Source organism: Neoarius graeffei, chromosome 23 (genome assembly GCF_027579695.1).
Source record: "Neoarius graeffei isolate fNeoGra1 chromosome 23, fNeoGra1.pri, whole genome shotgun sequence".
In the NCBI taxonomy this organism is placed as follows: domain Eukaryota; kingdom Metazoa; phylum Chordata; class Actinopteri; order Siluriformes; family Ariidae; genus Neoarius; species Neoarius graeffei.
Window position 1 is genome coordinate 20,445,078 of NC_083591.1, and position 20,546 is coordinate 20,465,623.

The 20,546-nt window shown below is 42.9% G+C and overlaps 1 protein-coding gene across 4 annotated transcripts in view; it reads left to right on the plus strand.

Annotated features, from left to right (window-relative positions):
- The window catches only part of urb1 (URB1 ribosome biogenesis homolog), a 430,640-nt gene that overhangs the window by 151,841 nt on the left and 258,253 nt on the right, over positions 1-20,546 (plus strand). For all 4 annotated transcript variants that reach the window (XM_060905914.1, XM_060905916.1, XM_060905915.1 and 1 more), the window contains exon 14: positions 738-850. In XM_060905914.1, coding sequence (XP_060761897.1) covers positions 738-850 — 113 coding nt within the window. The remainder of the gene's footprint in view (positions 1-737; positions 851-20,546) is intronic.

A 20,546-nucleotide genomic window follows, 5' to 3' on the forward strand; every position in this document is an offset into this window, starting at 1 on the left:
CTAGTGATGCTGACCTCTTCTGCTCCTCAGACCCACCTGATCCATCCTGATGCCCTATGTCTGGCTGGAGTTGCATTGCATTGCTCCTGTGTAGGATGGTCTCGTATGGACAGCCAAAAGCGCACTTGGCATATGGCTCTGGACACTTCCAATTTCGCTGTGATGGCTGAGGACTACAATTGACGTGATAACTTTAGGAATGCAGTTGTCATGAACAATTTTGCACTCAAGTTTCTATCAGTGAACAGTTGACAACTTCAAAACACTTCATGTTAAAACTATAATGAATTTCCTGGTTACACAGTTATACTTTGACAGAGAACACAATTATAGAAGCAAGTTATTTACAATAATGTTAGCCCTCAATTGAAGATGGATTCCCTTTTGAGTCTGGTTCCTCAAGGTTGCTTCATGTCGTCTGAGGGAGTTTTTCCCCTTTGCCATCGTTGCCACAGGCTTGTTCATCAAGGATAAATTAGGGATAAAATTAGCTCACGTTTCAAGTCTGTAATTTTCTGTAAAGCTGCTTTGTGACAATGTCTGTTAAAAGCACTATACAAATAAACTTTACTGTTTGGCCCATGTACTTTTTGAGGAATTGCATTAAATCTTAAGTCTTTCATTTAAGTTTTTGATTTTAATGATTAATAAGCAAAATGTTGTTGCAGTTCTCTATGTGAATTGTTCTCCCTGTAACCAATCATGGCATATTAACTGTTGGCCTTGAATTTTTGCAGGCTTTGTATCAGAGAAAGGAATGAAGGAGGATATCCCTCCGATCCTGCAGTACCAATTACTCCAGCTAGCACTGGAGCTGCCTGCTTGCAAGTTTTCCTGGTTCCGCTTTCAGGTATGTTGGGTATACCCATTGTGTAAACTGCTATTCAGAGTCAAGTTGTAAGTCACACATCATTGTAGTAGTTAAGAGAGTTACTTTGCTTTTTAACTTGACTGTGAAACAGTACTCAAGCATGTATGATCTTATTTTGCTTCTTTACTGGTGAATGCTTGTCAGATCTTCAGTAACAATTTTTTCCCCCCATTTGAAATGATTTTGCTATGAACTTTATTGAAGATGTTAGTTTCATACCGGATCTAGAAAATTTTGTTCTTTATATTCAAATTAGGTTCTCCCTGCATTCCAGTACAATGTTATAAATTAAACATATTTGCTGACGAGTCACAAATATTGTATCTGCATTAGAGATTTGAAATATCTTTTCGGTAATTTGTCTGTCTCTTGATTTTGGCCTAGTTAAGTGCTATTATATAAATAACGAAGGTTAATTAATACTAATTGTAGCTGCCATGACCATGCATCTAAGGAGAGGATATTTAAGTTATTCGGCCTCGGCTGAGATTTCTCTTACAAGTGAAAAATGTAATATATTCAAGACTCCTTATACATAAACCAAAATGTTTCAAGCATTTTTCGTTTTCTATTTTGACTTTGATAATTATGGCCTACAGTTTAAAAAAATCTCAAGATTAGAATATTCCATTTCAAGTTTGAGAAACTGTATAAATACCATGTGCGTTTCGGTCTAGTTCAGTACACGCAACCACAATCATGAGGATGACGAGGCAGACTGCTGACTTTACAGTTGTCCAGAAGATGATTGACATCCTCACCAAGGAGAGTAAGCCACAGAAGGTCATTTCTGAAAAGCCTGGCTTTAAAAGGTGCACAAGCAACACGGATGATCGCAGCCTTGAGAGGATTGTCAAAAGTTAATTCAGGAACTTGGGAGAGCGTCGCAAGGAGTAGACTAAGGCTGGTGTCAGTGTATCAAGAGCCACCACACACGTCTTCAGGAAACGGGCTACAACTGTCACATTCCTAATATCAAGCCACTCCTGAACCAGAGACGACGACAGAAGCATCTTGCATGGGCTAAGGAGAGAAAGAACTGGATTTTTGCTCAGTGGTCCAAAGTCCTGTTTTCAGGTGAAAGTAAATTTTGCATTTCATTTGGAAATCAAAGTCCAAGAGTCTGGAGGAAGAGCTGGAGAGGCACAGAATCCAAGGTGTTTGTAGTCCAGTGAGAAATGTCTACAATCTGTGATGACTTGGGGTGCCATGTCATCTGTTGGCTTTTGTCCACTGTGTTTTATCAAGTCCAAAGTCAGTGTAGCCATCTTCCAGGAGATTTTAGAGCACTTCATGCTTCCATATGCTGATGATATTTATAGAGATGTTGATTTCCTTTTTCGGCAGGACTTGCCACCTGCTTACAGTGACAAAACTACAAAAAAAAAATTTGTTGACCATCTTACTGTGCTTGATTTGGCCAGCCAACTTGCTTCACCTGAACCCCACAGATAAATGGGTGTTGTCAAGAGGAAGATGAGACCCCAACCCAAAAATACAGGCAAGCTGAAGGCCGCTATTAAAGCAACTTGGGCTTCAATTTTACTTCAGCAGTGCTACAGGCTGATCGCCTCCATGCCATGCCGCATTGATGCAGTAATTTGTGGTCAGGGAGTCCTGACCAAGTATTGAGTGTTTAAATGAGCATACTTTTCAGAAGTTGGACATTTTCTGAATTGCAAATTCTTTTTTGATTTGATCTTAGGAAATATTGTGGTTATTTCAGAGACTGCATTTCTGATTTTCATGAGTTATAAGCCATAATCATCAAAATAAAAATAAAAAAGAGGCTTGAAATATTTCATTTTGGAATGAATATAGAATATATGAAGGTTTACATTTTTTAATTAAAAATGAACTTTTTCCATGATATTCCAATTAACATGCACAAATATAACTGATTGTAGAAACCCTTAAAAACTCTGTTGTCAAACTTTAGAACTTTATTCATCACATGTACACTTGTAAAATTCCTCTCTGCATTCAACCCATCTGAAGCAGTGAGCACACATGTACGTGTGTGCATGTGAGCAATGAGCACACGCACCCCCAGAGCAGTGGGCAGCTGCGTTACAGTGCCCTAGGAGCAGTTGGGGGTTAGGTGCGTTGCTCAAGGGCACTTCAGCCTAAGGCTGCCTCATGTTAACCTAACTGCAGGTCTTTGAACTGTGGGGGAAATGAGCACCTGGAGGAAATCCACACAGACACAGGGAGAACATGCAAACTCCACACAGAAAGGTACCTGTCGGCCACTGGGCTTGAACCCAGAATCTTCTTGCGGAGAGGTGACAGTGTGAACCACTACACCACCGTGCTGCCCTAACTATGTCAGTTTGTGTCTTAACAGATGAAATTGTCTGGGAATCCAACCTCCTATTCACAAGTCTCACGAGATATTTGCTTGATTTATTCCCATCCTCGTATAGCATTGGTTTAGCAAATCTAATACTCTGTTTAGCGCGGTGAAGAGAATTTAGAGATGGCTAGCATTGCCTTCATAATAACATCAGATGGACATGTAGCTCTATCTGATGTTATCTGAATAACATCAGATGTCCTTTCCAGCTTGGAGAGTTAATTTTCTAATTTCCTTTGGGCTTCCTGAAACTTGCATTGTTCACTTCTGACAAAGGAAATAATCAGGCTGCCAGCATAGGCTTAACTAGTTTTCCACAGCACTGAAGTAGAGGCACTTGGATATTTTATTTGTTGAGAAACATTTTGAATTCTAATTCAAAATGAGGGAGAAAATTGGTCACCAAGTAAATGTGTATTGAATTAACAAGCACCTGTAAAACGCTTGTTTTTCTCTTGATAGCAATTGCAGGAATAGTAGGCTGTGATCAGATGTATAAAGTATTCCTATATCACAAGACATCTCTGAAGACAGAATTACCTTGGGGATGGAAAACAGTCTGTTCTAAGACTGCTTTTGTGAGCATTTGGATAAAAAAAACTAAATACCTTCTAAGGCATGATGTGTACTTCTACAGATGTCAACAAACCCAAACTCAGCACATGTATCTGCTAATGCCCTGCCTCTTTTTGTTGGGATCAAATATTCTGCAAGCTGTATATCAACAAGTGGGTTCAGGTGACAATTAAAATTCCTATTTACAAAAGTGCATTCAGTTTCAAGTTCAGCAAACTTCAAAAAATGCCTTTGTGATGGTCAGTAGGGTGGTTTCCTGGGGCAAATACAGTATATAAAAAATGAGATGCCTTTTTCTTTAAATTACAATATATCTCTTGAGTGTAACATATCGTCTGCTCTTGTCTTTAACACAAGATTGAAGTTTAAAAGGTATTAGTCATTATACATACTCCTACTGTTTGAAGAAACACTGAGTACTTGGCAGCTCTCCCAAGTGACCCCTAAATGATAAGTCAAATAAGAAATGCAAGGACATCCATAAGAGGTTCCAAAGATGAGTCCTGAGTTAACTCAAAAGTCTCATAGCAGCAAAATGTGCTTTAAGGAGCATCCCATGCCTCCTCTCTTTGGAGAGGGAAAATGTTACCAGTCCCCACTGCATTTTGTATGGCCTCTAGTGTCCATAAATGCTAACGCTTATTCCGGAGAACGGAAAGTGTGTGAGAGAGATTTTTTTTTTTTAAAATAAATATATTTAAAACACACAATGAAATGAGATTGAAACCATATATTTCACTGAAAATAGTACAAAGACATATCAAATGTTTTTAAAGTGATTTTAGTGTTTTTTTTTTAAATAAATATATGCTCATTTTGAATTTGTCGGCGGCACAAACCTGTTCATTGAAATCAATATGGGCTCAGTTGACAACCCTAGGTTTTTGTGGGATGCCATAAAAGGTTGTGTAAAATGACTTGTCAGTCATGTTTGCATTTCACTTAAATGAATGCAAGTTAGGTGGTCTTCTTTTGGCTGCTCCCAATTAGGGGTCGCCACAACGGATCTTTCATCTCTATTGCTCTGTCTTCTGCATCCTTGTCTACCACATCTGCCACTTTCATGTCCTCTCTCACCACATCCATGTATTTCCTCTTTGGCCTTCCTCGTTTTCGTGTGCCTGGCAGCTCCATCCTCATCATTCTCCTTCCAACATGCTCTGCATCTCTTCTCAGGATGTGCCCATACCATCTCAGTCTCATCTCTCTTAGCTTAATTCCCTAGCTCTCCACATATGCTGTCCCTCTGATGTGCTCGTTCCTTATCCTGTCCAACCTTGTCACTTCCATCGCATCCTCAACTCCGCCACCTCCAACTTTTGCCTCCTGTCTCTTCGTTAAGGGTACTGTCTCCAATCCATACATCACAGCTGGTCTCACTACTGTCTTGTACATCTTACCTTTCACTTTTGCTGGGACTTTCCTATCACAAATGATTCCCGAAATCCTCCTCCCATTGCTCCACTCTGCCTGCACTTTCTTTCTCACCTCACTATCGCAGCCCCCATTTTCCTGCACAGTTGACCCCAGGTACTTGAATTCACCAACTTTCTTTATGTCTACTCCTTGCATCTTCACTACACTATCCCCATTCTCATTGAGACACATGTATTCTGTTTTGCTACTGCTCACCTTCATTCCTCTTCGTTCCAATGCATACCTCCATCTCTCCAAACCAAACTCAACCTCCTTTCTACTTTCACCACATATCACAATATCATCCACCAACATCATGTTCCATGGTGACTCTTGCTTCACTTTGTCCATCAAGCTATCCATCACTATGGCAAACAAGAAAGGACTCAAAGCAGATCCTTGATGAAGTCCCACCTTGAACCATTCAGTCGTTCCAACTGCACACCTCACTGCTGTTTCACTGTTCTCATACATGTCTTGAACCACTCTAATATACTTCTCATTAACTCCACACTTTCTCATACCAATACCATAACTCCTCTCTTGGCATTCTATTGTATGCCTTTTCCAGGTCTACAAACACAATGTAGCTTTCTCTGGCCTTCCTTGTACTTTTCCATTAACATTCTTAAAGCAAAAATTGCATCCTATGTGCTCTTCCTTGGCATAAACCCGTACTGCTGTTCATAGTTTGCTACCGCTCTTCTCAATCTCTCCTCCAATTCCCCTTTTCCATAACTTCATGGTGTGGCTCAACAATTTTATCCATCTGTAATTACTGCAGCTGTGTACATCTCCCTTATTCTTGTATATTGGGACTAGTACACACTTTCTCCATTCATTTGGCATTTTCTCATTCTCTAGGATCTTATTAAGCAATCTCGTTAGGAACTCCACAGCCGTCTCACGCAAACATCTCCAAACCTCAATCGGGGTACCATCTGGTCCGACTGCTTTCCCAGTCTTCATTCTTTTCATGGCTGCCCTCACCTCATCCTTACTCACCAACTCTGCTTCGCTGTCTCCAACGAATCTGACCCTTTCTCTCTTGGATTCTCCTCATTTAATAAATCCTCAAAGTACTCTTTCCACCTTCTTAATACACTCTCCTTGTTTGTCAGCACATTTCCATTTACATCTTTCATCACTCTTACCTGCTGTACATTCCTTGCTTCCCTGTTTCTCTGCCTAGCTAGTCTGTACAGGCCTTTCTCTACTTCTTTGGTCTCCAGTCTTTTGTACAACTCCTGGTATGCATCTGCTTTCGCCTTTGCTACCGCTCTTTTTGCCTTCTGTCTCATCTCTCTGTATAACCGTCTGCTTTCCTCATCTCTCTGATCATCCCAAGTCTTCTTTGCTAGCCTCTTTTATAATTTCCTGCACTTTGTTCCACCACCATGTCTCCTTGTCTTCCTTCCTCCTTCCCGATGACCACCCTAGCACCTTACATGCTGCCTCTCTTACTAGTATAGCAGTAGTATCCCAATCTTCTGGCAGACTTCCATTACTACTCGGTGCTTGTCTCATTTCTTTCCTAAACGTCTTCTGTTCAACCTCTTTTAGTTTCCACCACTTAATCTTCAGCTCCAGTATTTCACACTTCCTCTCTTTCACTTTCAGGCTCATCCTGCACATGACCACTCAATGTTGTCTAGCTACACTCTTCCCTGCCATCACTTTACAGTCTCTAATCTTCTTCAGGTTTCCCCTTCTGAAGAGTATGTAGTCCACCTGTGTGGATCTTCCTCCACTCTTAAATGTCACCCTGTGCTGCTCTTTCTTCTCGAAGTATATATTGACTCTTGCCAAATTCATCCTCTCTTGAAAAATCAACCACCATTTGCCCTTTCACATTTCTCTCTTACACCATATCTGCCCATCACGTCCTCATCTACTCTGTTTCCCTTGCCAACATGTCTGTTGAAATCTGCTCCGATCAGTGCACGCTCCTCCCTCTGTATACTTTCTACCACTTCATCCATCTTTTCCCAGAAAGACACACACACTCTTCATTCTCACATCCAACCTGTGGGGCATATGCACACACATTGATTTACCACTCCTTGAATCTTCAACTTCATGCCAATCACTCTGACACCCTCTTCACATCAATTACTCTGTTGACCAACTCTCCCCTCAAAACAATACCAGCACCATTTCTCTTTCCATCGACTCCATAATAAAACAACTTGCATCTACCTCCAATGTTCTTGGCCTTGCTTCCCTTCCACCTTGTCTCCTGCACACACACAATATCCAACTTCCTTCTTTCCATCATACCTGCTAACTCTCTTGCTCTGCCAGTCAATGTTTCCACATTCAGTGTTCCTACCCTCAATTCTAAGCTCCTTCCCTTCCATCTTTCATTCTTTCATGTTCTCTCCTAACATGCCTCCCCCCTCTCTCTTTCTCCTTCTCTGTTTTGGCGCAACAATAGCATACTTTCCACCGGCACCCTGTTGACCAACAGTACCGGAGGCGGCCGTTGTTAACCCGATCGATCCGGTATGGCATTTCTCTCTTTTCAATTTGCATGTTAGATTTGGCGCAGTTTTACGCCAGATTCCCTTCCTGACACCACCCTCTCCAATTTATCCAGGCTTGGGACCGGCACCAAGAGTACAGTATGCTTATGCACCCCCAGTGGCTGGATTAAATTAATGCAAGTTAGGTAAGATAAATAATTTGGAAGCTGCCCAAGCACAAGTGGAGGAGCAAGAGCAGATGCCTTATTTTGATACACACAGGTGGGCAACTGTAATGACAGTAAACTGTGGGTGGTAAAAGAGAGCAACTGGACTTGCTTGAAGATTCTTGAAGACGTTTCACCTCTCATCCGAAAGGCTTCTTCAGTTCTGTCTGACTAATAGGGGGTATCAGGTATTTATCCTCTCATGGATGAAAAGCAATCCTAAGGTGTCGTTGAGCCATCCTGTTGGTGTGGGTCACTGGGGGCTGGGTGTGAACGGCCTCGAGAGTCGTTAGGGTGATCAGTGGATTGCTGGTTCTCTCTATCCTCCTGTGAGTCACTGAAAACAGCTGGGTTTGGTGTGCATTCAGTTGTCTGGGAAGTGTGCCAAGGACTGCATTGTAGGTGGTTGATAAATGATGTCTTAGACCCCCACCTCTGTTCAGTGATGGCCGTTCCAGATTGACAAAAATGGCTTCTTTAACTCCTCGCTCATAACAATGATCCTCTCTGACTAAGGCCAAGTTTACATTAGACCGTATCTGTCTCGTTTTCTTCGCGGATGCACTGTCCGTTTACATTAAAACGCCTGGAAACGCCCGGAAACGGGAATCCGCCAGGGTCCACATATTCAATCCAGATCGTGTCTGGTCCGGTGCTGTGTAAACATTGAGAATACGCGGATACGCTGTGCTGAGCTCTAGCTGGCGTCGTCATTGGACAACGTCACTGTGACATCCACCTTCCTGATTCGCTGGCGTTGGTCATGTGACGCGACTGCTGAAAAACGGCGCGGACTTCCGCCGTGTATCACCTTTCATTAAAGAGTATAAAAGTATGAAAATACTGCAAATACTGATGCAAATACTGCCCATTGTGTAGTTATGATTGTCTTTAGGCTTGCCATCCTTCCACTTGCAAGTGGTAAGTGACTTGCGCATGCCCGACATGCACTGAGATCACACACACAGCGGCTGTCCCAAATCAGTCCCAAATCACTGCTCGTGAGCTCCACTCGCGCGCTGTGTGAGCTGCGCAGGGCCGGAGTGCGCACCCTCCAGAGGGCACTCGCTGTTCAGGGTGGAGTGATTTGGAGCGCAGGATGCCTGCGGAGCCGAGCGTATCCATGTATTGGCGTTGCTGTGTGCACGCGAATCGTGTATTGGCGTTGCTGTGTGCACACTAATCGTTTTAAAAACGTTAATCTGATGATCCGCTGATACGGTCTAATGTAAACCCCACCTAAAATGCGTACGTTGCAATCCTGAAATGAGTGTCCTTTGTTGTTAAGATTCCTCAGGCCAGGACTCTGCTGTCTATCTTCATCTTAACAACAAAGGACACTCATTTCAGGATTGCAACGTACGCATTTTAGCTAGAGAGGATCGTTGTTATGAGCGAGGAGTTAAAGAAGCCATTTTGTCAACCTGGAACAGCCATCACTGAAAAGAGGTGGGGGTCTAAGGCTACATCCACACGACAACGGCAACGAGATGTTATTAAAAAAAATATCGCGTCCACATGGGCAACGGATCAGTAAAATATGCTAAATGCTTTGTAAAATGCATTGTGAAAATATTTTGTAGAAGGTAGAAGTGTAACGAACTCAATGCGAGTTGTCAACAAATCCTATAACTTGGTTCATGAAACGCGCTTACAAAATATTTTCACTGTGAATATTTATTGTGTAATGGTGCAAAGTGAGAGAGAGAGAGAGAGAGAGAGAGAGAGAGAATAGCCCTTAGGGCAGAGTCAATCCCGCCAGCAAAAATAGGGAAAAAAAGGAGCGATCTCACCTCTTCAGATGTTGGTTTAAGTCCTACAATACATTCCTCAAAAAGGGTGTAGAAGAACAAATTAATCCATCAACGTGTAGCATTCAATTTATTCCAGACCATTAAAGACGCCGCCTTCCGCGTAGAATCATACGTCATCCTCGCCGCCATATTGGATAGGTCAAAGCAGAGAATAAAGATGCCTCATTCATGTGCTGCGTTTAACTGTACCAATAGGTTTGCCGTCCAAACGAGATCACATGGGATTACCTTTCACAGGTGAGACTGGAAAAATACTTTTCATTGTATTTGGTCATTATAAAGTAATTTTACGAACAGATTTTTCTGACTTTGTGGCTAATATGAAGTCTCGCGCATAATAGTTTATGCGCATGTGTCCTTACTTCTTCTATTGTTCTAGTGTCTCCGAAGGGACCGTCTTACAGCGCCCCTAGAGGTGTGGCATGTGTATTGCATCGTTTTCAGCAAGCGTTGCGTTGCCATATGTACCTGATATTTTACTGATCGTTGCCCATTTTGATTGATTGGTTGAGGAACTTTATTAATCCCCAAGGGGGAAATTGAACGCCACCTGACCATACATACAACACATAACAGTAAGACAGGACAACCACATCATAAATAGAAGGAGAAATATAAATAGATAAAGATATAAAAAATAAAAACAGTTCATCATAAAACTCCAAAGAATCACAGCAATTTTCTAAAACTGCCATTAAAAGCGCAGTTGAATACTTACAAGTTAAAAGTACTTAGGACTTAGGACAAGTTAAAAGTACTTTGGACGCGATATTTTTTTAAATAACATCTCGTTGCCCTTGTCGTGTGGATGTAGCCTTAGTCAGACAGAACTGAAGAAGCCTTTCGGATGAGAGGTGAAACGTCTTCAAGAATCCTCAAGCAAGTCCAGTTGCTCTCTTTTACCACCCACAGTTTACTATGACCTGGATGACTAAGAATCTTCACAGACATGTAATGACAGTACAGCTCAATTCTTTAAGGCACAGAGATTTTTGATGTATGAAGCCAGACAAATGTATTTCAGTGGAGGCAGACCTGTCCACCTCAGATTGAGAAACAGTGAAAAATGCTCAAACATTACAGCTGTTAATTTATCTCTGAAAGATTCCTGTGATATTAATGCTGAATCTAAATCTTTTTATGCTGCCCTTGATAATTCAGAATTCTCTTTAAAAAAGAACATGTCAAACATTTTTCTCCCCCACCCAAGAACTTAATTTACCCTGTGTGTGAAAAAGATGTTGTTTTTGTAGTAGTAATAGTAAGAATAAATATAGCCGCAAGGGGCCCTCGCATCTCCGGTTCTGCAACCCATCACATGTTTTCATCATAGAAAGCACATGCATCTGAGATGTGGGACAAAAGCCTGGGTATCTGATGTGTGCCCCACCAGTGATGACTTTTTAGGGTATGGAGTCATTTCAATTGTAATGGAAACTTCTAATAATCATTTCAGAACACTTAGCAGTTTTTTCAGTTGTTTATTATCGTAGATGATATAAAACAGATGTGTGTGTGTGTATATATATATATATATATATATATATATATATATATATATATATATATATAAATATAAAAAATAGGAAAGGAAGAAGAGATGAAGACACCACTTCAGTGATGCCGAGAGTATGCGCACTCAGAGTTGTCTTAGAAATGTTATCTATTATACTCTGAAGATATTCGCTTACTGCTCACGTCTTCACGTTATTGGCTCAAGATTTTCTATGAAGCTTTGTTAAAGCGTTCACCTGGCATGCTCTGGGATGTGCAGGAATTCAGGCACCCTGCTTATCACCAGCCAAGGGCACAGAAATCAAATCAAGTTTATTTGTACAGCGCTTTTAACAATAAACATTGTCGCAAAGCAGCTTTACAGAATTTGAACAACTTAAAACATGAGCTAATTTTATCCCTAATCTATCCCCAATGAGCAAGCCTGTGGCGATGGTGGCAAGGAAAAACTCCCTCAGACGACATGAGGAAGAAACCTCGAGAGGAACCAGACTCAAAAGGGAACCCATCCTCATTTGGGCAACAACAGACAGCCTGACTATAATATTAACAGTTTTAACAGGTATAACCCTCAACTGTCCTCATGGGGCCGTCCTTCACAGGAGTGGGGCGATAAAACTCCGACCAGACACAGGGCACCAGGATGGATCAAGCAGGTCCGAGGGGCAGAAGAGGCCAGCATCTCAATCCCAGGATCAACATGTAACTCAGAGGGACAGATGGGGGGGGGAGAGAGAGAGAGAGAGAGAAAGAAAACACGTTGTTAGGTATGCCCTAAAAATGACAAGTATTAAATCTGTGTGGTAGGCTCGCAGAGACGAGAGTCTTTACATCAGGCATAACACACAATGGCATGTTAATATGGTAAAAAATATGTTCATTCATTAAATTTCCTTCACATTTCCCCCCTTTTTATCCTACAGGATAATAATTGCTAAAAGAAAGAAATGTACACAATTTCAGTGGTAAGAGTTCCCAGAGAGATTCGACTTAACACGTCATTGAGTGTATGGGGATAATGCTAAGGCTGTTTTGTAAGACATAGACATCTTAAGTTAATGCTAGCAAGCTACATACATAGATCAGGAAACAATAGAACAGAAAACAACCACAAATGAGTGTTTTAAGCTAGGGCTAATTTCATATCAGCTGTGCTGACGTCGTCAAACGGTGGGTTGTAGTCTTCATGTGGATTTGGAGGCCAGTCAGGCAAGTCGTCTGGGTCCATTTTCACCATCTGGTAACCAATATTTGTCAGCTGCCTCTGAAATACAGACGTACAACATTGACAGAAAACAGGGAGCAAACATAGCATCACAATCACTAAGCCCAGGACCGGTATGGTGGATGGAATCAGTCTTCCATCCACTGAACCAACTGTCTTCGACTCTGTGTCAGCCTGGGCTCCCTGTATCGACCACCACACGAATCCTCCTGTGAGCCCCAGCAGGATCAGGATGCTCAGGCCCACGACTGGACCTAGCTTATGATTTACCCCCTTCATCTTATGTTCACTACGTTTCCGAGTTAACCCTTGCCCTTCTTGACGTGTATTGGTGCTCAGAGGGCGGGCACGCCCTATCAGCCCTCATCCCACCTCACTGGGACTTGGAGAAACTCGAAACCCTAAGACTTCTCTATCGGCTAGACACTGAAATACTCTTCCCTATTGAGGGTGCGTGCGTGATTGATGTGATACTCGCACTGTTCCATGCAGTGATGTCTTTCTTCCTCATGCGCTTTAGTCAGCGTCCGGGTCACTTAGGCCTTTCTTTTCCTCCTGCTCAGCTGGTTCAGGAACCCTCCTGCAGTGGCTAGCGTGGATCCATGTCACTCTGCCCGTGACCTTCACTGCTGTTGGGGTCGTGAGCAGGACCTGGAATGGGCCATTCCACCGTGGCTTGTTCCACTTGGTTCGTCGGAAGTCCTTCACCACTATCCAATCACCTGGTTGTAGATTGTGCAGAGGTCCCTCAGCGGGCTTGGGAAGCGCTTCTTTTACCCATTTGTGGATAGATTTCAAAGCAGAGGACAGCGTTGCACAGTAATTCAACATTGCATTATCACACAGTGTGGTGTCCGGCAGTGTTCCTTGGGCTGGCCCTATCTCCATGTTGGGTACTCGTCCAAACAGAATTTCAAATGGGCTTAACCCATGTTTAGGCCTAGTTTGCATCCTCATTTGTGTGAGTACTACAGGGAGGACCTTTGTCCATCTTAGCCCTGTTTCTGCACAAGCTTGGCTTAGTTTATTTTTAATGGACCCATTTTCCCCTCACTAAGTGTTAGTTCAATGAAGTCCTTTTGGAGATGATCAAACGGTTTGTTTGATATCGGATGTGCTGCTTGAGTTAGTCTGATACCATGACCTGCATTATGTTGTGCATATATCAAGCATTGCTTGCAAAATTTCACAGCATAATTTAAAAACCCCTTTGTGAACCATCTCTTTGTTACTTCTGCTGCCATCCCCCCTTTTGACACATGGGTGAGCCCATGGGCCAATTTTACATAGAAAGGGAGCATGTGTTTTGGTAGACAGGGACGGCCCGAGGGACAAACCCAGACCGAGTTTGCAAAGATACAGTCGGCCCGTTTCCAGACTTGTCTCTCGTCCTTGGTGGCAGTGCTCTGAAGGTCTGCTAGCTGTAAACAGGGGGTAGAAACTTGAGGAAAAGCAAGGTTAGAGGATGAGGTGGAAGCTGAGGCTGCGCACTTAGCTGCCACGTCCGCCCTGGCATTTCCTTGAGACACAAGATCAGTATTGTTAGTATGGGCAGCACACTTACAGCAATGGCTCTAGGGAGTAGAATAGCATCCAACAACTCGGAGACCAGTTTATGATGTGCAATGGGAGATCCTGTGCTAGTGAGAATTTCTGTGTTTCCAAATGGTGCCAAAATCGTGCACAACGCCAAATGCATACCTACTGTCCGTAAAAATATTGACAAATTGCCCTGCAGCCAATTTGCATGCCTCGATAATGGCACAGAGCTCTGCGGCCTGAGACTACAGCAAAACCTATTTTGTTCTTTTCCGTCTCTGGGCCTCTGGAGGCTGAACCATCCACATAGAGGACCATGTCTGGATTTCCCAAAGGGTCGCTCTTTAAGTCTGCCCTGGGGGAACAAAAATCGTTAGTGAGAGCAACACAGTCATGTGGCTCTCCATTGTCCTCTGTAGGGAGAAGAGAAGCAGGATTCAGAGCAGTACAACATTTCACAATGTTAGGCATATCAAGTATGACAGTGTTATACTTTAACCATCTCTGTGCTGACAAATGTGACATCTTTTTCTCCAACAGAAGCAGGGAGACAGCATGTGGGACCAAAAGGGTGAGGTTAGAATACCCCACAATATTTCTGGAAGCAGTTACTGCCTTTTCAGCTGCAGCAACTGCACGCAGGCAAACAGGAAGTCCAGCCGCCACTGGATCCAGCTTGCTGGAGAAGTAGGCTACAGGTCTCAATCTATCCCCGTGCTTCTGCAAAAGAACAGAGGTCATGAAACCCTTTTCATCTACAGTTTGAACAAATGGTTTATTGGGGTCAGGCAATCCCAGAGTGGGTGTGGTCTGCAGGGTGCCCTTTAGGGCCATGAATGCTTCTTCAGCCTCTGGTGTCCATATGACAGGTGACGAAGTGGTGAGGGACGAACTATGCACGAGCTGTCTCACTGGGCTTTCCAGGATGGAATAATTCAGAATGAATGCTCTGCAATAGGAACACATACCCCAAAATGACAAAACTTGTTTCACAGCAATCGGCTTGGGAATTTTCTGAATAGCTGAGACTCTGTCCGCAGACAGCGTTTTCCCCTCCCCTGTGATGTCATGCCCTAAGAAGTGCACCTTCTGTTTTGCAAACCATAATTTTGTGAGGCTAGCCTTATGACCCTCCTTAGCGAGGTGTCGTAGTAGCGTTACGGTGTCTTCACATTGAGCTTTAGTTGGGGCACAAATCATTAAATCGTCAACATACTGCAGCAAAGCTTATCCTGGTGACAAAGTTAATGAAGCGAGGCTGTCTCTGAGGCACTGGTTGTATATGGTTGGGGACTCGCAGTAACCCTGGCACAAATGAGTGAAAGTGTATGGACGACCATCATACATAAAGGCAAACCAGTACTGGTAATTTTTATGTAGAGGAATAGAAAAGAACGCATTTGCCAAGTCTACCACTGAAAACCACTTACTGTCAGCGGGCACCTGGCCCAAAATGGTGTATGGGTTAGGGATGTCAGGCATGCGCGGAACAACAGCAGCATTGACTGCTTGCAGATCTTGGACAAACCTCCACTCATCGGACTGGGATGGTTTTCTTGCCTTCTTAACTGAAAAAATAGGAGTGCCCACTGGAGAGTCCAGGCAAGGGGCAATTACACCTGCCTTCAGCAGTGAATCAAAGACCGGTCTTATACCTGAGATTGCTTCTGGTTTGAGTGGGTATTGGGTCTATTTAGGCCTGAAATCTGATTTGGGGGTGATCACCACTGGTTCAGCATTCTTATTAGGCCTACATCATGTTTACCTTTCGCCCAAACGGAATTTGGAACTCCCGCCAATTTGGGGTGCACCTCTGCTGGAGTTATGCCTGTGGAAACAGAGACAAACAGGCCACTATGGCTGGTGTCCCCAGGACCCTGGTCATCAGTGGCTAATATTACGCTGCGCTTAATATGCGCGCACACAGCATGACTTTGTTTGTAGATCCCAAGCTTTTGGCAAAACAACACACTAGGGTCCTCTGTTTGGGACCATTGACTGCCCACTTTTTGACCCATTTCCCCACGTCTTTCCAATGGGCAGCTCGTGGCTTTGCTAATGAGACATGGGGTATAGAATTAATGATGTCAAAGAAATCATGCTGGCAGCAGCCAACCTCAGAGTCCTCTGACACGAGGCTGTGCATTACATGTTTGAGAACACTGCAATGAACATTGATGCAGTTGTTCGGACAACGAGTAAGATGAACCTGCAGAGCGCAATAATGTTTAGACCAATATGTAGTTTTGAGGGTCAATCTTTCACGTGCATGGGAGTCTGCAAACAAACTCTGGAGGAGGACAGTAATCTGTTAATTCATCAATATTTTGTGTGCACACCAGTGCGTCTTGGCGACTTCGTGATTGAACCTCTCTATCCCGTTCCTACGATAGGCCAGTTGTTCACACAGAACAAAGGGAGCAAGATTCAATTCTTTCCCAGTTACAAATCGCTGAATGTGAATCTGTCAAAACACGCACCCTTACTTCCCTATCTCAAGTAGGTGAGCCGTTACCCAGTCATCACCTTAGGCGGATTTTCTCTTACACAACCCAATAAACTCACGGTTTATTGTCTCAAAATTGTGTTTTATCCGTTTCTGCAAACATATTGATGGTACCACAGCTTAGCAGTCCTCCTGGGCTCGGACAAACTTCTGTCCGTCTCTATCAGTCTTCCTTGACTACGACAAGCTTCTGTCCATCTCTTATATCAGTCTTTAAATACTGTTTCCACTAATTTTTTTTACACAAGAATGCAAAGTTATCACTTACTGATTCGGTGAGCCCTGACGGTCTGGTCTCTCATCCGAGTTCTCAGCTCCACACCGTGGCCTTGGGAGTGTCCCGTTGTCCGAGGATCAGACGCGTAGAGCCCACCCAGGGATGCCAAATTGTAATGGAAACTAGTTAGTTTTTTTTTCTTTTTTATCAGACATCTAGTTTTTAGGTTTGTTTACCTGACATGTTTCGACGTATGACTGTCATCTTCCTCAGAGTGTCACCGGATGTTATTGGTGACGCATCTTTTATCAGCTGATGTTTCCGAAGGCGTGGCCTTCCTGTCTGGTTTGACAGGTCGGTCACGCCTTCTACTGTCTGTTCGTCCCCGAACAATAAAAGAAAAGGCACAACAGGAAAATTATAAGTCAGCTATAACAGATCACTGCAAAAGGGAAAATCATATTATGGACTGGGGGAATGCCAGAGTCATCCGCACAGAAGATAACAAACATCAGCGCTGGATCAGGGAGGCCATGGAGATCCGTAAGCGAAGCCCGAGGACCATCAACCGGGATGAGGGAGCATACATGCTCTCCCATACCTGGAGTGCCATCTTGCAGGGGACGAACAGACAGTAGAAGGCGTGACCGACCTGTCAAACCAGACAGGAAGGCCACGCCTTCGGAAACATCAGCTGATAAAAGATGTGTCACCAATAACATCCGGTGACACTCTGAGGAAGACGACAGTCGTACGTCGAAACATGTCAGGTAAACAAACCTAAAAACTAGATGTCTGATAAAAAAGAAAAAAAACCTAACTATATTTAATATAAGACATAATGAACGTAATCGAAAGTGTAATGGAAACTTCTAATAAACACTTCAGAACGCTGAGCAGTTGTCTTTTCAGTTATTTATTATACAACCCCGATTCCAAAAAAGTTGGGACAAAGTGCAAATTGTAAATAAAAACGGAATGCAATAATTTACAAATCTCAAAAACTGATATTGTATTCACAATAGAACATAGACAACATATCAAATGTCGAAAGTGAGACATTTTGAAATTTCATGCCAAATATTGGCTCATTTGAAATTTTATGACAGCAACACATCTCAAAGTTGGGACGGGGCAATAAGAAGCTGGAAAAGTTAAAGGTACAAAAAAGGAACAGCTGGAGGACCAAATTGCAACTCATTCGGTCAATTGGCAATAGGTCATTAACATGACTGGGTATAAAAAGAGCATCTTGGAGTGGCAGCGGCTCTCAGAAGTAAAGATGGGAAGAGGATCACCAATCCCCCTAATTCTGCGCCGACAAATAGTGGAGCAATATCAGAAAGGAGTTCGACAGTGTAAAATTGCAGAGTTTGAACATATCATCTACAGTGCATAATATCATCAAAAGATTCAGAGAATCTGGAAGAATCTCTGTGCGTAAGGGTCAAGCCCGGAAAACCATACTGGGTGCCTGTGATCTTCGGGCCCTTAGACGGCACTGCCTCACATACAGGCATGCTTCTGTATTGGAAATCACAAAATGGGCTCAGGAATATTTCCAGAGAACATTATCTGTGAACACAATTCACCATGCCATCCGCCGTTGCCAGCTAAAACTCTATAGTTCAAAGAAGAAGCCGTATCTAAACATGATCCAGAAGCACAGACGTCTTCTCTGGGCCAGGGCTCATTTGAAATGGACTGTGGCAAAGTGGAAAACTGTTCTGTGGTCAGACGAATCAAAATTTGAAGTTCTTTATGGAAATCAGGGATGCTGTGTCATTCGGACTAAAGAGGAGAAGGACGACCCAAGTTGTTGTCAGCGCTCAGTTCAGAAGCCTGCATCTCTGATGGTATGGGGTTGCATTATTGCGTGTGGCATGGGCAGCTTACACATCTGGAAAGACACCATCAATGCTGAAAGGTATATCCAGGTTCTAGAGCAACATATGCTCCCATCCAGACGACGTCTCTTTCAGGGAAGACCTTGCATTTTCCAACATAACAATGCCAAACCACAAACTGCATCAATTACAGCATCATGGCTGTGTAGAAGAAGGGTCCGGGTACTGAACTGGCCAGCCTGCAGTCCAGATCTTTCACCCATAGAAAACATTTGGCACATCATAAAACGAAAGATACGACAAAAAAGACCTAAGACAGTTGAGTAACTAGAATCCTACATTAGACAAGAATGGGTTAACATTCCTATCCCTAAACTTGAGCAACTTGTCTCCTCAGTCCCCAGACGTTTACAGACTGTTGTAAAGAGAAAAGGGGATGTCTCACAGTGGTAAACATGGCCTTGTCCCAACTTTTTTGAGATGTGGTGGTGTCATGAAATTTAAAAATCACCTAATTTTTGTCTTTAAATGATACATTTTCTCGGTTTAAACATTTGATATGTCATCTATGTTCTATTCTGAATAAAATATGGAATTTTGAAACTTCCACATCATTGCATTCCATTTTTATTTACAATTTGTACTTTGTCCCAACTTTTTTGGAATCAGGGTTGTAGTAGATCATATAAAACAGATATATAAAATAGGAAAGGAAAAAGAAGAAGAGGACACCCCTTCAGTGATGCCGAGAGTACGCGCACTCAGAGTTGTGTCTTAGAAATGTTATCTATTACACTCTGAAGATATTCGCTTACTGCTTGTGTCTTCACGTGATTTGGCTCAAGATTTTCTATGAAGCTTTGTTAAAGCGTGCACCTGGCGTGCTCTGGGATGTGCAGGAATTCAGACACCCTGCTTATCACCAGCCAAGGGCACAGAAAGGCGATTACAGCATGTGGGGAAAACAGCTTTTCTCAGTACACTAGGCCACTTGAGCTCAACACACAGAAACACAGAGAATAGGAATGTTCATTCACTAAATTTCTTTCACACTATCCAGGTCCAAATGGTGGTGCTGTACCAGATGGTCACTTTGGGCATGTGGATATCAGAGCGATTATATCTTATGGCTCAAACTTCACAGGTTATATCAGGCAATGCATGGTGAATTTGACACATTTCCTGTTTGCTATTCATTCATTCATGTTTGCTAACATATAAATTTATTGGTTCGCCATTTCAACGTCATGCAAGATATCGCACATCCCTTCGCAATTCAGCTGGCTAATACAATGTAGATTTCAGGGCCCCCCCTATTTTTGGGCACCTCACACACCTACCAAATTTGACATGGATAGGTGAAACTAGATATACCAGTCTCAATGACCTATGGGGAGCTATGGAGTCCCCCAGACACATTCGGGTTCAAGCTTCTTTCACAGAGTAGCGGTGCGCATGACTGATGTGTACTAAATTTCATGAGGGTTCGCCCATGGGAGCCACCTCCAAAATGGCAAAGTGTTGAAGAAAAATAAGAGGAAGAATTGGTACAGAAACAATAGGGCCTTGCACCTCAAATGCTCTGGCCCTAATAAGCTGTACAGAAATTGTAAGGCCTTGCACCTCTGGTGCAGTGGCCTCTGGGGAACACCAGAGGCCTTGCACCTTGGGTGCTTGGGCCCTAATAATAAGAATCAGCACAGAAACTGTCGGGCCTTGCACCGCTGGTACTCGGGCCCTAAAGATGTTATTGTTCTGGTTTGGTCAGTGGTTTTAACTTACTTAAGGCTAAGCACAGTTGACGATGTGAATGGTCCAATAAGATCTACACACGTTGCGCCCACTTGCAGAAATTGACAAAATAGGCATGATTTAACTGTATGATTTTTAGTTTAAATTGAGTGCAAGAATATTGATGGGTACTCTCTTTTTTTTTTTTTTTTTTTTTTTTAATTTCAGGGTTTGTCATATT